Here is a 19,703-nt window from a genome sequence, read left to right on the forward strand (position 1 = left end):
GTTTCCCCCACAGTCCAAAGACATGCGCTATCGGTGAATTTATTAAGCTAAATTGGCCATAGTGCATGTGTGTGAATGAGGCTGTATGGGTGTTTCCCAGTGATGGGTTGCAGCTGGAAGGGCATCCGCTGTGTAAAACATATGCTGGATAAGTTGGCGGTTCACTCCGCTGTGGCGACCCCTGATTAATAAGGGGAATAAGCCGAAAAGAATACGAATGAATGAATATAGCAGCTCTATGCATGTGATATTAAAACATCATCTGCTCAGACTGTTATTTCAGTTAAAGGTGTAAACTTTTGGATTTTATTTGCAGATTACTTAAAATCCATTGCAAATTCTAATAATTTTCATCATGTCAAAGCCACCAAGGGACAAGGATATATAAAATAAAATATAATCAGGTGCTGGTGTCACCATCTGCAGCCCCTACACTACTAGAGTAAAGTAAAATCAGACAGATGTGAGATTTGCTGGCCACCTCTGGAGTTAGTTTATCCTCCACTGAGTGGCGGGATGATGGCCAACTCGTCTCCGTCTCTGAGGCTCAGTGGCTGCTCACACAGAGACACAAACTCCTGACGCACAGCCAGAACCACCTGACCCCGCAGCACACAGAGCCTGAAAACAACACACAGACACTTCAGGAATAAAGGGTGAGTATGGTATGTGTAACGGAGAAATGTATAAATATAAAATACAACCAAAAAACTAAACCAGGCAAGAATAGGTCTCAATTCATTTATAGTTTTTCCATGATACAGATTAAATACAAATACTTGATCTTAGGTAATTGAAAAATATTATAACAAAAACTAATATAATTATTATTCATAAAGGAATTGATATTATTTTTCAGCAAATTATACTTGTGTTGCACACTATTATTCAAATTTACAAAAAATACTATATTATTATATAAATAAATAATATGTCAAATATATTTATAATATATAAATATATTAATAAGTATAATAAAACTAAATTTACAAATATAACATTATATTTAAATACTATAGATATTGAGATAAAGTTGGTTTTACATGCGCACATTCAGGATTTCTCCTTAATATAATTTCACAATAGTATGCTTTACAAATATTAAATAGGGAAATCGTATTAGTGCTAATGTTGTTTTTGAAGTCACACTTGCATCCGATTTTAGACCGAATATTCAATGTAGCACGGTAAATAATATAGAGACCGTGTCACAAGTTGTCACTGTGAAAAAATGAATCTGCGAATATAAAACCAACTTTACCTCAATACTATAGATAGATAGATAGATAGATAGATAGATAGATAGATAGATAGATAGATAGATAGACAGACAGACAGACAGACAGATAGACAGACATTGTGTAAAAACAACAATTTTAAATGTACATATTTATTTGTTCTCTGGCATAATAAATATCATTATTTCTGATTATTAGTTTTCAAAGAAAAATACAATAAACAGTAAAAAAAAAAACATATATCGAAATATGTTTGTTCTCAAGCAACAACAAATAATAATTATAATAAATTTAATAATTACTATATATATATATATATATATATATATATATATATATATATATATATATATATATAAAGCTCTCAATTATTTATATGTAAACATATACGGAATAATAAATAAATATGCAATATATGAAATAAGTATGCATTAAATTGCGAAAATAATATTTTAATATTATTATTTTTATTTTTTATTGTGTTTTAACAATACAATCACATTACCCATAACAATGGTTGACATCAAGTACAATAATCAACCAGGAAATTATATATAAATAAATAAAAACAATAATATTATTATAAGATGATAAAAAAACAGGGTACAGAGGCAAACTATCAAATAAAATAATATTTACAAAGTCCTTATAAATTGTCACAGTTTTTACACCGTTTGACTGTAAACATTTTGCAAAGTAATAATTAAACAATTTAAGTCACAAGGAAATTTCTGCAAATTAGGTACTGATTTACATTTGTGAATATAATATTTACCCACTACAATCAACAGATTGCCAATCAATTCTATGTAATGTTTGTCATGAGAAAAGTAACAATTAATAATAATTATTTTCAGTTAACTGGACTCAAGCGTGAGGCGTAAATGAAGTATCAGATCACATGATCTTTTTATTCATTTAAAGAGAGCTTTCTAGTTTAATGGCGTTGGTTATTCGCAATGTAACATTAAACATCATCTGAACACAAATATAAAAGTAGTTTATTAATAATTCACCTCGGGTGTCTGTTCTCCAGATCCTGCCAGAGCTGCACAGACGATATGTTTGAAGGAACGGTAATAATCTCCGCTTTAAGTCCCGTTAATTCGGCACTTTTGGCAAAGTACAGCACCGACACCTGTTTAACGAGTAACGTTAAATAAACATCACAACACACATCTACAGTTTGTAACAGTTCATGTCATCAAGTTCACTGAAATCATTATTGCTAGCGTAAATGTAAATAGTTTTGTATTTTCGCACAGCACATTGTTGATCATGAAATGTAAGTGTATGAACGATTAGGAAAGCAGCCTTACCTCGGTATTCATGTATGAATGTTGCGTGAACACATGTAAACTTCAGACTCGCGCAGCTTTCGGGTTATCTTCCTGACAGCCGGAATCTGATTGGTTCCGCTTGAGGTCAGCTGACCCGCGCCCAGGAAACACACACATCACGCTTTGTGTTTATTCCAAGACTCAATCAGCGGCATTAAAATCTCTTAGTCACATTTAATTAAAAAAATCATACTTTTCCTCCCCATTTAAGTCTTCTTTAAAATTTTCCCTCAAAAAGACAACATGTTCCTGAGAAGAAAGAAATGGTTGTGCATTTCCACCGTTCACCAGCAGATGTCTCTAAATCCAACGTCAAGCCGAGCGATTCATCACGTCTCTAAATAACGCTACAAGGTACAAACACTTTCTTTATGGCTACCATATTTAGAGACTCGTGCAAAACAACACACTCATGTGTAACCTTTAAAGCGTTTAGTGTTCAAACAAAGGATTAAAAGCAACTGATCATGCGCATGTTCGCCATTATTCAATAGCCGATGGCTGTTTCTGTTCAGTAAGACAGTTCTGTGTGGCTTTCGATCAATGCAGTGACATCTACAGCCACACACACACACACACAGCTGTGCAGCGCATGTCCCGTTTCACATTATTCAGTCTTGTTAACCAGACGCTTTGGAGCGGTCTGCATTTCTACGACTTCCCCAATAGAGGGACAACAGACACCGCTTGCACCTCACGCAGATCTGGCAGGCCATGTTAACATTCACTTCTTCAAATTCAAATCCACGGGTAGCCTATATTGGTTACCAGGTCTTACAGTTTTCAAACTACTAATCAAGGGCGTAGATTTGTTCTTGTCATTAGCGGGAACAGACATACTTAGAGCTGCATTATACAGCACAAATTCTGTTTCGAGCTTTTAAAAACATGAATAAAGTACTTAATAATATAAAATAAACACTTAATACTACAAATAACAATCATGTCCCATGCTGCAAAAGTCAATTTACATGATTTTACTGCAGTCTGGCTTAAAGAAGGTGTAAATTTACAGAGGTGTGAGATGCAATTCAACTGTTTATCCCGATTATAGTTTCTCATAATCATGGTGGCCAAAATCAAAAGCGAATTTCGATTAATTGCACTGTCTTGGTTAATAGTATTACAGTGAACTCGTAGCAAACTTGACTTTATGCACATGTAGGTTACTAAAGGTCCATTAAATTATTGGTAGGGACATTTCAGACAATACATAATACATGATATCACTTGTGCCAAATTATTCTTTTTTATTCACCTGGGATTCTTTAAGAAGACTTAAATGAGGAGGAAAAGTGAGATTTATCAAAACTAGACGGACACAGTTTCAATTTATTAGAACTTCCAGCCTGATATCAAGAGAAACCGTAAGTATTTTACGTTTTGTCAGTTTAGTGGCTAGTTCAGTCGTACGAAATTGTACGGTTTTAAAAAGAAGGCGTGGCACTTAACCCCACCCCTAAACCCAACCGTCATTGGAGGATGAGCAAATCGTACTAAATTATACGAATTAGATCATACGAATTCATACGAATTAGCCACTAAATGAAAAAGTTACGAATTGCCGTGAGATAGTGTTGGAACTTCTATGTTAAGCTACTTTGACACAATCTACAGTGTAAAAGCGCTATATGAATAAACATGAATTACTAAACGCTATGCGTTATTCCGACATTTTTTTTTTGAGAGGTACCTGTTACGATATAGCTGCCTTTCCACTGCACTCGACATTCGAACACGACTGTTGGAATACGCCTCCTTGTCGTTTTGTTGTGCACCATGGGAGAGAAGCTGATTCTCGCAGTGTTCGAAATAAAGTAGTGCAAAAGCAAGAGCCTTTATTCTTCGTCCGTTCACCATGGTTGAATAAATGAATGAATACTAGAAACTCATAGAGCGCTAAAACTTTTGGAGGAAATGTGGAGACAACATAAAAAAATATCTTTTTAAAACTCATTTATGAATAGAAATGTTTTTTTAACGTAGACTTTTTTCTGATTCAAAAAACAACAACAATAAAACCCTCCTATTTCATTTCACGCGCACAGACCTGCTTGGACAACTCTGGAATACACCAATCGCATACGGTCTAGTCGTAGAAGTTCAAATATTTTAACGTATCCGCAGTTGAAATCGGATATGAATTTTCCACATACAGAGATGATCAGGACTCCACACAGCTCCCAGGCTACTCTCCATTGGAAATCAATGACTTTCGATCTGTCGTTTGTTGTGTGCAGTAAGGCGGCTTATGGCGAAGAGTATGCGACTGTGCGAAGGCTTCGCTGGCCTGACCGCTTTCACTCGAAGTATAAATTGTCCTCAATGTTTATTAGATTGTTCACTTGCAAAGTTGTTTTCCACATTATTTGGACTTTAGAAAATGCTATTCATTTTCAGCTCAAAAATGAGCCCTAGGGTTTCCTCACGCCTCCCTGCTTCATACACAGTTTCATCATTATTTACACAATGCTCATGGATGTAACTAGTTACAAGACAACAACATTAACGTTGTACCAGATATGCTGAAAAAAAGCAAATTAACTGCCTCTAGCCTTTCTGACAGGGTATTCTTTCAAGTCCGAATTTAAAATATGCCATGGGACTATGTGCAGCAGTTATACATGGGACTGTTGTTAGTGAAATTCAGCGATTTAAAAATAAAAAAGTTTCTTTTATAAGCAAAACATGAACGCAATTATGATTGTTTAAAACAAAAATCCTTATCGATGCCTTTTTTTTTTTACATGTTGGGGTCTCTTTGCTTTGTGTTTACTCACTCATCATTTGTAGTGTGGTCTTGTTTTGTAGCGCTATCTGGCATTTCCCACTACCCTTATGCCTCCCACCAAATGAAAATCGAGACACCCCTAAGCAAGGGTTAAGGGGTAATTGGGATCAGGGCTAAGAAATTGGGGCCAACATTTTTGGAAATGATTCTGATTTCTAAACCTTTAATCGATTCTGAGAATCAATTCTTCACAGTTGTTGAGATTCTTTCCATAATTCTTTACATCAAGCCTGGCAAGTAGTAAATAAGCTAAAAGAAAATTCAGTCAAGCAATTTATCATGCTAAACTACATGTGCACAAAGTGTGATATATCAATAGCAGGCTTTCAGCAATGTTTTGTCTAGGAAAAAAGAAAAATAAAGTAGACTTTTCTTAAAAACTAAAACAAAATAAATCCCTTCATGTCACACATCTGTTATCTTTATATAAATTCAGAGTGGAGCTCTAAACTTCTGTTGTGGACTATAATTGTCATTATGCATACAGCATGTAGGCTATAACAGCATGTAGAACAAACTCCATGTGTGTATCAATGTCTTTGTGTGCATTAGGTATAAAACCTATGTTAAGTTCAATAATTCATTCATTCATTTTCTGATAATTAAGGCTTAGTCCCTTATTTATCAGGGTTATGAACCACCAACTATTCCAGCATATGTTTTACACAGCGGATGTCCTTACAGCTGCAACCCAGTACTGGAAAACACCCATACACTTTCATATTCATACACCTACTCGTATACTACGGCCAATTTAGTTTATCCGATTCACCTATAGCACATGTCTTTGTACTGTGGGGCAAACCGGAGCACCTGGGGGAAACCCACACGAACGCAGAAATGCCAACTGGCCCAGCCAGGACATGAACCTGTGACCTTCTTGCTGTGAAATGCCACCCTTATGTTAACTTAATCTCGAATAAAATCTGTGTGAACCAGAAGACTTGCTGCAGACTTTAATTTCAGAATGATGACATATTTCCAAATGAACCAGAATGTTGAGTAGGGGGCGGGGTTTATTTTTGTGTTCCTGGATTGCTGTTCCAGAGTAGAAGCAAATGGTTAGATTTTTTTATTAAAGGTCACCAAAAGAGTGGATTAACCTGCACTGATTAATTCTTCACCTTAAGACTAACCATGTGTGCTAATCCAATAAACATGTTAAACTTAGTTTTATGCAGACTCTAACTTGAATTAAAGGTAATAATTATGTTTATATAGTGTATTATTTAGATGCTTCAGCAGGCATACCATAACCGGTTGTTCTTCGAAACTGAAAAGAAGAGTCAATAGAATGACAATTCTTCTTGATGGAATTAATTTCAAACGTTGGAGTCGACTTTTGATCCCCGAATAACAACTGGTATAAATTGCTAACATATAGTATCAACCATGCAAGTGTACTTGGGCGAACCGTTTTTTTTTTTTTTTGAGAAAGCTTTGTGTTTGGTAAACTATTTAAACATTAAATCCAACCTTTCTCTGTTGGCTAGTATTTTCTTTTTTGCATAAACACTGTCCCCTTAGTTTTAGGTTCTCCTTAAGTTGTTACAAAAAACTCCATGTGACATTCTGGTGAGGTAAGTTTTAGGTTACCTTCCCAAAGCATTGATTTCCAAAAATTTACCAAATAGGAACCATATGGGGAAATGAGATGTTAACTGCACAAATATATATTTAATATACAATTATTTAATTAGGTGATCCAATTACCATCACAGAGTCATTTCATACAAACTGTGCTGCCAAGTTGTGCCTCTTTTATAGACTAAGTACCAATCAGTTTTAGAGCACTAGTACAGTATGTGTTTATCCCCCTAGGACACTTTTATGGATTATAACATAAGAGACGGGTGATTTTAAAACAATTTCATCTCACATTAACACTCTGCAGTCAGGGTAATAACTGCTAATTTAGTGTGAAAACGTTTTCCAGATATAAGACCCCTTCATGAAACAAATGTTAGACAAATATACAACAGATATGAACTAAATAATGTTCATTAAAGACTATTTATTAAAGAAGAATTTAAGATTTGAGTTCTAAACTAGCAGTTGCAAATTCACATTTTGCAATTTTAAGAAAAAAAAAAAACTGAGAGTTGTGTAGTATAAACCTAAAACTGAGAAATAAAGTGGGATTTCTGCAAAATAGTCGCAATTATGTTACACAACAGATTCACAATTGCAAGAAATATAAAAAAAATGAGAACTGCTCAATGTAAAAGCAATAGAAATTCAGAATTTCATGAAAAGTTTATAGTTTATATCTTGCAAATAAGGCGGTACGGTGGCTAAGTGGTTAGCACTGTCGGCTCACAGCAAGAAGGTCGCTGGTTCGAGGACCAGCTGGCATTTTTGTGTGGAGTTTGCATGTTCTCCCTGTGTTTGCGTGGGTTTCCTCCGGGTGCTCCGGTCTCCCAAAGACATGCACTATAGTTGAGTTGAATAAACAAAATTGGCTGTAGTGTATGTGTGTGAATGTGAGAGTGAATGGGTGTTTCCCACTGCAAGGTTACAGCTGGAAGGGCACCTGCTGCGTAAAACATATGCTGGATAAGTTGGCGGTTCATTCCACTGTGGCGACCCCTGATGAATAAAGCCGAAGGAAAATGAATGAACGAATCTTGCAAATAAATACAAAGTTTAAATAAAAAGTTTCGATTGTTTAGCAGTTACTTTATTTCTCACTTTTAAATCACAAATTTTTTGTTTCTCAATTCTGAGAAAATAAAATTCAGATTTCTGAGATATAGGTGAGAATAAAGTCAAAATTGTTTCTTTAAATAATACAAATGTTACTTGTCAATATTGTAATAGGGACTAGTTAATGGCAAACATGCAAAAAAAAAAGGGCAAAAGAAGATCCTTCCCTCATCAACAGTGCAAATGCGCAGCGTCAGCATCTCCACAGGAGTCTGTCGTGTCTCGTTGCGTCACTATAGTGTAAACGGGTGTAACGCAACACCCCAATTGCTTCCTTTAGAAGGGTTTGTTGTGCTATATTTGCAGATTTGACCCTGGGGATGACCAAACAACTGTCTCAACTATTATTAGATGGACCAGACCATTGAGCCTATTATTACCCAACAGAATTCACAGTAAAAGGCATTTTAAAAGATTAAAATTAAGCATCCAAACTGAAATGGAGAGAAACTGTCTGGTAGTCCATAATGCACAGTGATGCTGTTGTCTAAACTCATGCTGTTTGATTTGCTGTACAGTAGATTGCACACTGGGTTATTCATTTATTCAGCATTATTTAGTGTAATTATCATTATGCGATTGTAAAATTTCAAAAACAGCTAATGGACAGACTTAATAAAACAAAAGACGTAAAGTTTTAGCATCAGAAATGTTGACATAACTTCTATTATTTGTATAATAACAAACAATTTCACAAAATAAACATGTATATGTATATACACTAGGTTCCACACAATTACTTCATCTTGTCCTAACACAATTTGAATAAGTTAACTTAATTGTTTTTACAAATTTAAGTAGATTAATGAAAATTAATTAGATTAATAAAATAAGTTGTCCCCAAATACCTGTAGGTTACCTGATTCAGCTCATTTTTAAGTGTTTTAAACAAGCAGCAAAAGTCAGTTTTTGAGTGTATAGTGAACTTTTATATCGTAATCTTTTTTTCCTTTGGTACAATCTGTAATATTCAAAGACTTTTTAAATTTTTCTTTTGTACTTAAAACTCTTCAAGTCAGATCTTAAATCATAATTGATCATATTTTATCTTACAATCATTTCTTTACAGTAAACACATTTTTGTAAAAAAAAAAAAAATCAACATTTATCTTATTTTTTAAATGTATTTTTAATTAAATATTTATTAGATTTTTTCTTTTCCTTAATAATAATTCAGATATTTCAAGAAAATCTGCATTTAATGGTCTTATTTTTATTATTATTTATTTTGTTGATATAGTATTTATTTATAGTAAACTGAATATTTATATTACAGCACTAACTTCACATATATTATATTATATTATATTATATTATATTATATTATATTATATTATATTATATTATATTATATTATATTATATTATATTATATGTTATGTCATTATAAAACATACAACTGTTAGACTTTGTTGCTTTGGGCATGGAACTATTAAGTTAGAATTAAGGTTTTATAAAGACCCTGATAGCAATTTACTAACATTTAAAGACATAACATTTTTCTAAGAATGTTTGCAATCGTCAAACAATCAAAATACGTTTTTTTCATCACTTCAAAATAAACTAGTCTACTAGTTATTACGCAATTCTGCAGAACAGTTTCTGCTTCATAAACTCAAAGTCTGGCGTAAGTTTAAAGCATACAAATTTAGATCAAATAACTGCTAAGGAGTAATAATCATCCCTCTTTCCACTTTAAATGCAAACAGACCCCAAATCATTTCGCCGCTCCTTATCCAAGTCTTTGAACCCCCCACAAACAGCCCCAAATAATAACGAGAAAGTTTCTAGACTTCGAAATGTCACCTGATAAATTTCGGTGGGCAAACTATTACAATGCTCTCCCCACCCCCCTATGAAGTATGAAGACCGCCCACCACAGGCATCCAGCTCGAGACCCCATATAGATTTAAAAAGCGAGCCCGATTCCGTGTGTATGACAGTCAGTGAGCGCGAAGCATCGGGAGAACATCTGTCCGTCTGCAGTCCGTCTCCAGCGCGCGCGTCTCTCCACTGTTTCTGAGGATGCGGCAGTTCCCGCAGCTCAGCCAGGGCGTCCTCGCGCTCCTCATCTGGTTCGCGCACTTGATGGAGGAGCAGAAAGTACAAGGTAAAGTGCCATTTAAAGTTTGAATGAGGAAATCGAGCATTGATTTGGATTTGAGCAGCTTGCGTGGTGCATGCGGTTGCGCGTCCGTGCGTAAAAACTGACAAAATTCGAAAGTAGACTTGCTTTTATGACACTTGCGAGAATTGAAAGTAGCTATGCACTAGAAAGGAAGCACGTTGGTGATCTTGAAATGATTAAGATGTCCGGATGAGGTGCTAAACTTCGCATTAAGGGTGTTTTTTTATTAATTTTGTTGCGCTTATGATGGACTTTGGTTTAAACGGTTGAGGATGTTTCCGTGCAGTGCATAAAACGCTTGCACAACCGCAATACAGAGTTTCTTCAGAGTTTGAGTGGATTCAGATGGCAGACTCTTTGAACATTTTGGAATTTCAAACCCAAGTTCCTTTGGAAATAACCTTAAAATCCTTTTCGCATGTTTGTTTGATCTTTCACCGGTAAAACTCTGTGGTTATTTTAGAGTTATTAAGTAACCTGGAAGGCAGTATGTAACCAAATATTTGATATTGATGTGACCCAAGATAAAACTACATCAATGCAACACTCATACAGTTTTGAATGTGCTCCTTCAATATAGGCTCTGCTTGGCATTAATTGGCTACCAAAAATCAGCTGCATGGATATAGTATAGCCTATTCAGCATGTAATAAAGTGACTCTTTCCAGCCGGCAACTGCTGGCTTCAGCAGGGCAAGAACGGGAGATGCCAAGTTCTCTACATGTCTGGGATGAGCCGGGAAGACTGTTGTAGAAGTGGTCGTTTGGGTACGGCTTGGACTGAGGAGGATGTACCTAATAACACGCTCTTCCGGTGGCTGATCTTCAATGGTGGAGCACCAAACTGCATACCTTGTAAAGGTACCACATTTGAATGATGTCCAGAAAGAAGATGTCGGAGAATGAATGAATCTGATTTGTCAGCTCATTTCCTCATGTAATCATAATCTTTTTTTTATTGGTTCTGCAGAGACTTGTGATAATGTGGACTGTGGTCCTGGAAAGAGGTGCAAAATGAACAAGCGAAACAAACCGCGCTGCGTTTGTGCGCCAGACTGCTCCAATGTCACCTTTAAAGGGCCTGTCTGTGGCTCGGATGGGAAAACATACCGGAATGAGTGTGCCCTCCTTAGGGCCAAGTGCAAAAGGCACCCTGACCTGTCTGCGCAGTACCAGGGAAAATGCAAAAGTATGTTCAACTTAAAAACCTACATTTTTTAAACTGTTTAACTAGGCTAGCTCTATACAAATCATCATTACAAAGGAGTTTTTGTAATCATATAAAATGTTTTGCATGTGAAACTGTTCTGTGATGACATCAACACACAAAAATATTTTGCTGCTTGTTCAAAATACTTATTTAAAATGAACTAAAACAACACAATTCTTAAGATTTTTTGGGGGGACAACTAAATTGTTTTATGTATAATCCACTTAAATTTGTTAAGTTAACTTAATCGATTTGTGTTGGGACAACATGAATGAATTGTGTGGAACCCAGCATTTTTTACAGTAGGCGATGCAGCCTATTCGATAATATAGAAACTGAGTAAAATGACATTTTCATACTTTTATAATCAATCAATTGCAAATCGTTAAAAACAATTGTCGCATTGAATATCCTGTTGCGAAATGGTAGCTTCATGCTGACCAAAACTATGCAAGGCTACATTTGCAAAGTCAAATTTAAATTTGAATTAAGAGTTCACACTTGTATTCCAGTTCTTTTGGTTTGTTTGGCCTGAACAATATGATAAATAAATCTGTTATTGCACTTTTAGTTTTTTGCATCTGAACCTTACTGAAATATTTATTGTGGCATAACTTATCTAATATACAGAATTACTGAATGACTAATCAATTATAATAAAAACACTATGCCCATCAAAATACACAAACATAAAGACACAATAAATGTTGACACTTGAAGAGTTCAAATCCAAAAACTTCTTAAGTGCTGTCTGAAATTTCCATGGAAAATGAATTTTTTTCTCAGCCTCCTTTGTTTATGTTGAGATATTTCACTTTAAATACAAGGAAATTACTTATTCTTTGTCATAAAAGTGATATTACTGAACATACACAGGAGAAAAATGTTGACAAAAATGTTCATTTTAGAGGACAATTTCAGATGGCATTTAGAGGTTTTTGCATCTAAACTCTTTACTTCTATGCTCTGAAGCTGGTTTTAAATCAATGCCATGCAACCAGAAGTAAAAAGTTGTTAGCTGGAGTTGCTGCCAACTTTGACGGCTTGTTATTTTCCTTCAGAGTCATGCTATGACGTGCGCTGTCCTGGAAGCTCAACATGTGTATTGGACCAGACCAACAACGCCTACTGTGTGACCTGCAACCGCTTCTGCACTGAGGTGACCTCACCGGAGCAGTACCTGTGTGGCAATGACGGGAAAGTGTACGCCAGCGCCTGCCACCTCCGACGGGCCACGTGCATCATGGGACGGTCCATCGGAGTAGCCTACGAGGGTAAATGCATAGGTGAGAATAAGACAAAAATCTCGAGCTTGCACAATCCTCTCTCAAAACATGTGGTTCTCATTACTCTGTTTTCTGTTGCAATAACACATTCATGTTTCACATGGGCAGTTTTGACTCTTGCTGCTTTTCTGCGTTATTTAATATCTCCTCAAACCACACTGGGTGAAATGGGGACTAAAATTAACATTCAATATGAGCCTGGAGGAAGTGGGTTTACATTAAAGGAGTCGTTCACTTCCAGAATGAAAATTCTACTCTCGTTCACTCCCCTACAAACATGAGATCTTTCCATTGTTTAAGGCAAATGAAGATATTTGGAAAAAATTTTTTGATGGCCACAACTGATTTCAATAGTAGGTAAAAGTACTATGGAATCAATGGCGACCATCGAATGGTTGTGGAAATCAATGGTGGCCAATCATTATGAAAGCCAAACAACTCCATAAAGTGAAATCACACTTGCTTTTTGAGGGTTTCTGCATGTGTTAGAAGGTTACATTTGAGACGTCTTAAATACCTTTTAAAGACTAACTAATGCAAATCTAAAGGAAAAAAATTGAGGAGAAAACAGTGGTGTAATAATAAGTTGACAACTACCAGCTTGATCTCACACGGAAATGTAACTGAGCAAATCCAGCGTTATGGATGTGACATTTGCAGTAAAACTAAAAACATAAATTCACAGAGAAAGTATATGTTAACATTATATTCAAACATTTGTTTATATTTCCCACAACAACTGACCACAGAGTTAAAAGACCAGAAAAATATCAATCTGTAAACATGTTGTGTACTTTAAATGAGGAGAATAAACATGCGTTATGGATGTGACAAAAAAAGTATGCGAGTTTGCAGAGTACAAGATGCTTTGTGGAAATTCTGTGAATAAAACTGCACAAGCCAAAATAAACAATGCTCATCAAGAGGATAAAATATGTCTCTCTTTAGAACAAAAATGACTGATTTTATTTTATTTGACATTTTTGCATTTGTGAGGAAAAAGTATCATTATGGATGTGACGTCTCTCCGCTATGGATGTTACCGATGTGAAATTGCCACTTGTGTGACTTTGGTAAATCAAATATATTGTTTGTAAACATTGACGGAGACATTTTTGAGTATTTCTAAAGTATTGTAACACACAAGCCTACATTAAAAAACGTAGAAACGGTTTCCATATTTTGGTGAAAACTTGGCAAGGTTGATGTTTGCATGGAATTGCTAAACTATATTACATTTTGTCAGTTTAGTGGCTAATTCGTACGATTTCAGTTATACTAAATGTACAATTTTTGAAAGGAGGCGTGGCACCAAATCACAGCTCTTGACCCAACCATCATTAGGGGATGAGCAAATCATACTAAATTATGATTCATACAAATCATACAAAATTTTATGAATTGGCAAATAATACTAAATTCATATTAATTAGCCACTAAATCAAAAAGTTACGAATTGCTGTGAGATAGTGTTAGAACCATGTAAAAATATCTATGTATATTAACTAAGTATAATCTACGTATAATGACATGAAGAGTCTTAGGCCTGATGTGTTGTTGCTATTGTTATATTTTTAATATTTAATATTATTGTGATATTTAAGATTTGTGAAGTCGTCCAGCTTGAAACAGCGACCGCTAGACTCTACTCCATCTTTAAAAGTCTCTGTAGTTGTCTTTACAACACAAACATTGCTGTCACCTCAACAGAAACCCGCCTCTGCTTTCATTTGATTGGAGAATGAAAGAGACACGACTGACCTAACTCGCGTTTTCCGCTCAGAGTTGACTGTTTATCTGCGAGCGCACAGTGCGCAACGACAAAAACGCAAGGCACAAAGGCGGTAAAGGCATGCAGGGCACATAAGCAGCACACAAAAAGCTCACAAAAAGCTCAGGTCGTTAGTAAACCATCCAAAAAAAGGTGCAAAAAAACGTGTTCGGTGTGATCCGCCCCTTATACAGTATTATACAAAACTGCCTTATAGTGATGTTAAAAATAAACAATATTTTTAAATAAAATTGTAGTTAAAAAATTTGTTATAAAATTACAGCACGTCTCTAATTTACATCAGTCTCAAGTTCCAAACACTGCCACTAGTTGGCACCACTAACTCATCTAGTGAGTGTGGTGCAGATTTCAAACGTTAAAGTCATCATCTTGTCATGTTATATATCACACTTTTTTATACACATTTATAGTACATCCATCTGTAAATATTACCGTAGTTTTTCTATAAATGCACTTTATAACTTATACCTGTATCCTGCACTTGCTGCTATTGCTCTACTGGTTAGACCTAAACTGCATTGCGTTGACTTGTACTTATACATGTGTAATGACAATAAAGTTGAATCTAATCTAAACTAATCTAATATCCCTCATCACTGATGATGATCCTCACTGCAGAAATTACTCTTGTGCTTCACTTTAAAATTAAACAATTCGGCAGATAAACAATATTATATCGAATCACGATAAAATGTATGTCAATAACAATGATAAGCTTTGGAATTTTTTACCCTGTATTGATCTAAGAGCCAATCACACAGCAGAAATGTGCAACAATGGGAATCTAAAATTGTGTTGATATTAAAAATGTATCGAATTTTCGGCCACTGAAAATTTATTGCCCAAAAATGTAATGCCATTTAATGGACCCTCTAATTTTTGTGGCTTCAGTCATTGTTGAGGTACTCTTTTAAATCTGGATGCATTAACAACTTGTATAGAAATATATATCGTTATCATTCAAAATGGAAAATAATTATCAAGATTGCATCTCCCAGCCCTCATACCTCATGCAAGTCTTAAATCTTATGAATTTAAGATTAAGCCCTGCAGAAACCCTGTTTTCATGTCGTTCTCAGATGCTAGGTCCTGTAAAGACATCAACTGCAGAGAGGGACGGAAATGTTTGTGGGACAAGAGGACAGGACGAGGACGCTGTGCGGTGTGCGAGGACACCTGTCCTGAAAGTCGTCCAGGCGATAGTGTCTGCGCCAGTGATAACACCACCTACCCGAGCGATTGCGCCATGAGGCAGGCTGCCTGCTCTTTGGGTCTCGTCCTGGAAGTCAAACACTCGGGCTCCTGCAACTGTAAGTAGAGGATGCTAAACCTGGCCACACTCATATCCCGCATTCCCTCCCCCTGCCGAAAAACACCCCCATTTCTTGCCCCCTTCCCATTGCTAACCCAACAAGGAACACAAGGACTGTTGGAAAGAGACATTGTGTTTTTAACTCAGTGGCAATGATGCATTAGAAGTGTCCGGGACGCTCTCATCTATCTTAAATCTTTGAGGTCAAGATTGGAAGGATTTCCATTTGGGATGTGAGAGTTTTGACCATGCTGCTCCTCCGCTTTGTGCGTCAGAGACAGAAATGTGACGAGTCTTGTGGAAAGTGCATAGGGACGTAAACTCACTTAGCGTGTTTGTTTCTTGTTGTCTCAGCCTATGGTTGACCTTTTTTTGTGATGATCACAGATAAATGGACAAAGAAAAACAAACCAAGTGCCATTACAGGAAGAATTTTGCCAGTTTTAGGGGCAGAAATGCCATTAAAAAAGGCAAAACATCCTTAGAGTTTAAAATATGGGGACAAAAACATGTATTTTAATATATATATAGATATATTTCTGAAACATATTTTAATCGCATTTCTTAAAACGGTCGCTATGCTGTGTCTTTATGCTTTTGCCATGGGCAAAAAAATTACTATTTGGACCTTTGTCTAACGTCTTTGCATAATAAAGGGAAACGTAAGCACTTTTTCCACTGTCGATTTGTTATGTCCACTTTGCCTATTGTTTTTTGACTTAAAATGTTTTTCCACAACACCACTTCTTTGGTTCTGACATTATAATAGTTCAAACGCAGGACATAACAAATATCATGTGGAAAAAATGTGATTTCTGTTTCAGTATGAACAAGTTTAGATGGTTCACTGATCATTTGGTAATGCCTTAAAGCAGAACCATCTTTCAGCCGTCCCGGTCTGTGTGTGGTATTGACAAATCATCTTCCAAAAAGCGATATTTTTGTTTATAAGAAGGGATTGCGTCATGTCTCTTTGCTTGATGTTATTTGATTTTATACAACAAAACGCTAATAAAAGACAGGGGTTAAGGCACGGTTCCATAGCAAAACTCAATCCCACCCTCTCCTTTCACTCTGAGCTGTGATCCCACCACCTTTTGTGAATTGCAAAGCATCGTTAGAGATGCTTTGGAAGACAAAACTAAAAAAATGCAGTGCCTGAATGCTGTTGTGTTTATACTAATGCAACAGCTACTATATTCCTCCATAGCTCTCTCGGAAGAGACGGACGAAGAGGAGGACGATGAAGATTACACGGATTATAGCCATGTTTCTCTGTTACTGACTGGATAAACTGCCGTCGACAGCGCAGAGTCGTGTTCATATTGTACATACGTGTACTCTTATTTATTTTCCACGGACAGGTGGAAGATGCTTATTGTTCTAGATGTTTATTTATACATTTGTTTGCTTCTTATTTATACATTTATAGTCCGAATAAATGAACTTTCTCTTATTCTTTTCTTTGTGGTCTTTGAAAGAATATTATTTATTATAACGTGCAATGTTAAAGTGTTTTGAAAAGTTCTGTGAGCCTAAACAGTTTCCGTTATCTTCCCAAATGAAAGTAAAACGTGCATGTGTTTTATTTATTTGCAGTCTACTTAGCATAAATCTGGTTTGGTTTACAATCGAAGCTGAGAAATGTCAGTAAAATCTATAAATGTATGATTTCTTGTTCACTTTGACATAAACGCCAAAAAAAAAAAAAAAAAAAAAGACAGAAATTGTTGCAATTGCTGTTTTCTGAACTTTAGATATGCCATTCTTTTGACAATATTGTTTGTGAGTGCTCAGAAAGACGAATCTAGTTAAAAAATATATTGTATTAACAATATCAACCATAGCATTTTCTTGCCATATATATATAGTCTTTTTTACGTTAGAGATCCAGCTATAAATGTATAGTTTTGTATTTGTATGTAAATGTATATAAAGTTGCCATTTGTAAAGATGCAGTACTGAAAAGTAAAACCTGAAAGGAAAAAAAAAACGTCTCCTGCTTTATTTACAGTGGTTGGATCTTCAACACACAGCACCAAAAATTAATCCCTGGGAAAAGTTTCATTCCAAAACCTTCACAGAAATGTAAATCTTGCCTTTTTTAATGTTGGGATTTTGTAGAAACATTTAAGAATGTAATTAGCCCTGACCTTGGATCCCTAAAGTGGGAATTTCTTATTCTCTCTCTCTCACGCACACACACACACACATCTACACAATGATGGCAGAAGCCACCGGAACTGTCTGCTCTGCAGCAAGCAAACTAATTTGCCAGGAAGTTGCACAGACGGCTAATTGAAAAGGAGAGCGACACCATCTCTTCACTTTGCAAGGATTCATTAGATCTTTATCGTTAATTCAAACCCACAGAGATGTTTCTCAGACGGTGTGGGAACACAATTGTTTGCGGTTGCACCTCAGATTAACAGGTTTCCAAAGCTAAAGGGAAAGTTCACCCAAAAATGTACATTCTGTTATCATTTACTCACTTGTTCCAGACATGTTAGAGTTTCTTTGTACTGATGAACTGAAAAAGAAGCTATTTTGAAGAATGTTAGAAACTGTCTGCAGTAGAGCTGTGCGATTTGGGGAAAATATCTAATTGCGATTTTTCTGACAGATATTGCGATTGTGATTTGATTTGCGATTTAATTTTGCCGTGGCAACAATTCTGCGACAGCTCTTTAAGATGACCTGTTTTTGTTTGGTGTCTGTGACTTTGAATATATCAAAATATTCCCATGCTACCGATGTCCGGTTTTTCTTTGATATTAAATTGTCTATTAATGCTTCTGAAGCAGCAGATGCCATTATCCTAATTGTCCGCGCATAATTTGGTTGAGCAATTCTGATTGGACAGAACAAAAGTGTGCTCGCTCAATTGGCTAGTGAGACTGTCACCCATAGACGGCAGACACGCATTTACTCTGGGTGCGGAAAATTAAATAATACATATATATTTCATATCGCAGCCTCTTGCGATTAGCTAATGGCAACGTTTCAAATTGCGATTCGATTACGATTAATCACACAGCCCTAGTCTGCAGCCATAGTATTTTTCCCCAACTTTATGTCAATGGCTAGTTTCCAACATTCTTCAAAATATCTTCTTTTTGAGCTCAACAGAAACACATAAATGCTCGAAAACACTTAGGGGGTGAGTAAATTCTCGTGTATTTCCAAGTATTCAGTAATATCTGGCTGAATCAGCAATGGGCTGATGGGGGAATATGGGTGCCCGGCTATACTCATACCTGCTGGGCAGCATCTGTGAAGCTTCAGAGACAGGGACCAGTAATCATATCTGAAATGAGAGCAACGGGGACGATTGTAATCGAGAGTGAACACTGTCTCGTTGTTTTGGAAGAAAGTTGCAGGCAGCCACTATAACAATGTTAAGAAAAGCTGACGTTACATAACAGAGGACAGACTATTTTTCCATAGTCATGCTGATGGAGTAAATAACCACTGACCTTCCTATTTGGCGAGGTTTAAATCCTTTAATAAACATTTGAATTAATTTTTTTCTTGTTTATACAAACATTAAGATTCCATTGTGTCATTTTGCAAATGTTAAAGTAATGCTACATTTGAAGGTTTCAACATTTTGAAACAAGAAGCCAAGTTAACATTTACAAACAGACAATGAACTAACGTTCTATTAACGTTATTGGAAGAACATTTAATCATTTAAAAAATCCCATGGATAATATTAAAAATCTTTTAAATGATGTCAAATGTTTGAGTTGAACACCATGTCATTACATTTTTACATTGTGGACAGCTGTTCATTTAAAATGTCATAAATGGTGTATAATTTGTGTTGCAAACTAACTATGGACGAACGTTATTGGTAGAGAATTTGTTCATAACTTAATCTTTAAGCTAAAGCTAAGATT

At 35.7% G+C, this 19,703-nt stretch overlaps 2 protein-coding genes across 2 annotated transcripts; one reads left to right on the top strand and one right to left on the bottom strand.

Annotated features, from left to right (window-relative positions):
* Positions 1–494: 494 nt before the first annotated feature.
* LOC130236434 (molybdopterin synthase sulfur carrier subunit) lies at positions 495–2,667 on the bottom strand. The gene is made up of 3 exons (XM_056467136.1): positions 2,558–2,667; positions 2,255–2,376; positions 495–621 (listed from the first exon to the last, which is right to left on the bottom strand). Exons 1-3 carry the CDS (start codon positions 2,567–2,569, stop codon positions 495–497), a joined length of 261 nt encoding a protein of 86 aa, XP_056323111.1. The 5' UTR covers positions 2,570–2,667.
* Positions 2,668–9,980: 7,313 nt separating this feature from the next.
* On the top strand, positions 9,981–17,785 carry fstb (follistatin b). The gene is made up of 6 exons (XM_056466937.1): positions 9,981–10,184; positions 10,871–11,062; positions 11,172–11,390; positions 12,473–12,697; positions 15,569–15,799; positions 17,012–17,785. Exons 1-6 carry the CDS (start codon positions 10,100–10,102, stop codon positions 17,092–17,094), a joined length of 1,035 nt encoding a protein of 344 aa, XP_056322912.1. The 5' UTR covers positions 9,981–10,099; the 3' UTR covers positions 17,095–17,785.
* Positions 17,786–19,703: the final 1,918 nt, after the last annotated feature.

Source organism: Danio aesculapii, chromosome 10 (genome assembly GCF_903798145.1).
Source record: "Danio aesculapii chromosome 10, fDanAes4.1, whole genome shotgun sequence".
Lineage (NCBI taxonomy): Eukaryota > Metazoa > Chordata > Actinopteri > Cypriniformes > Danionidae > Danio > Danio aesculapii.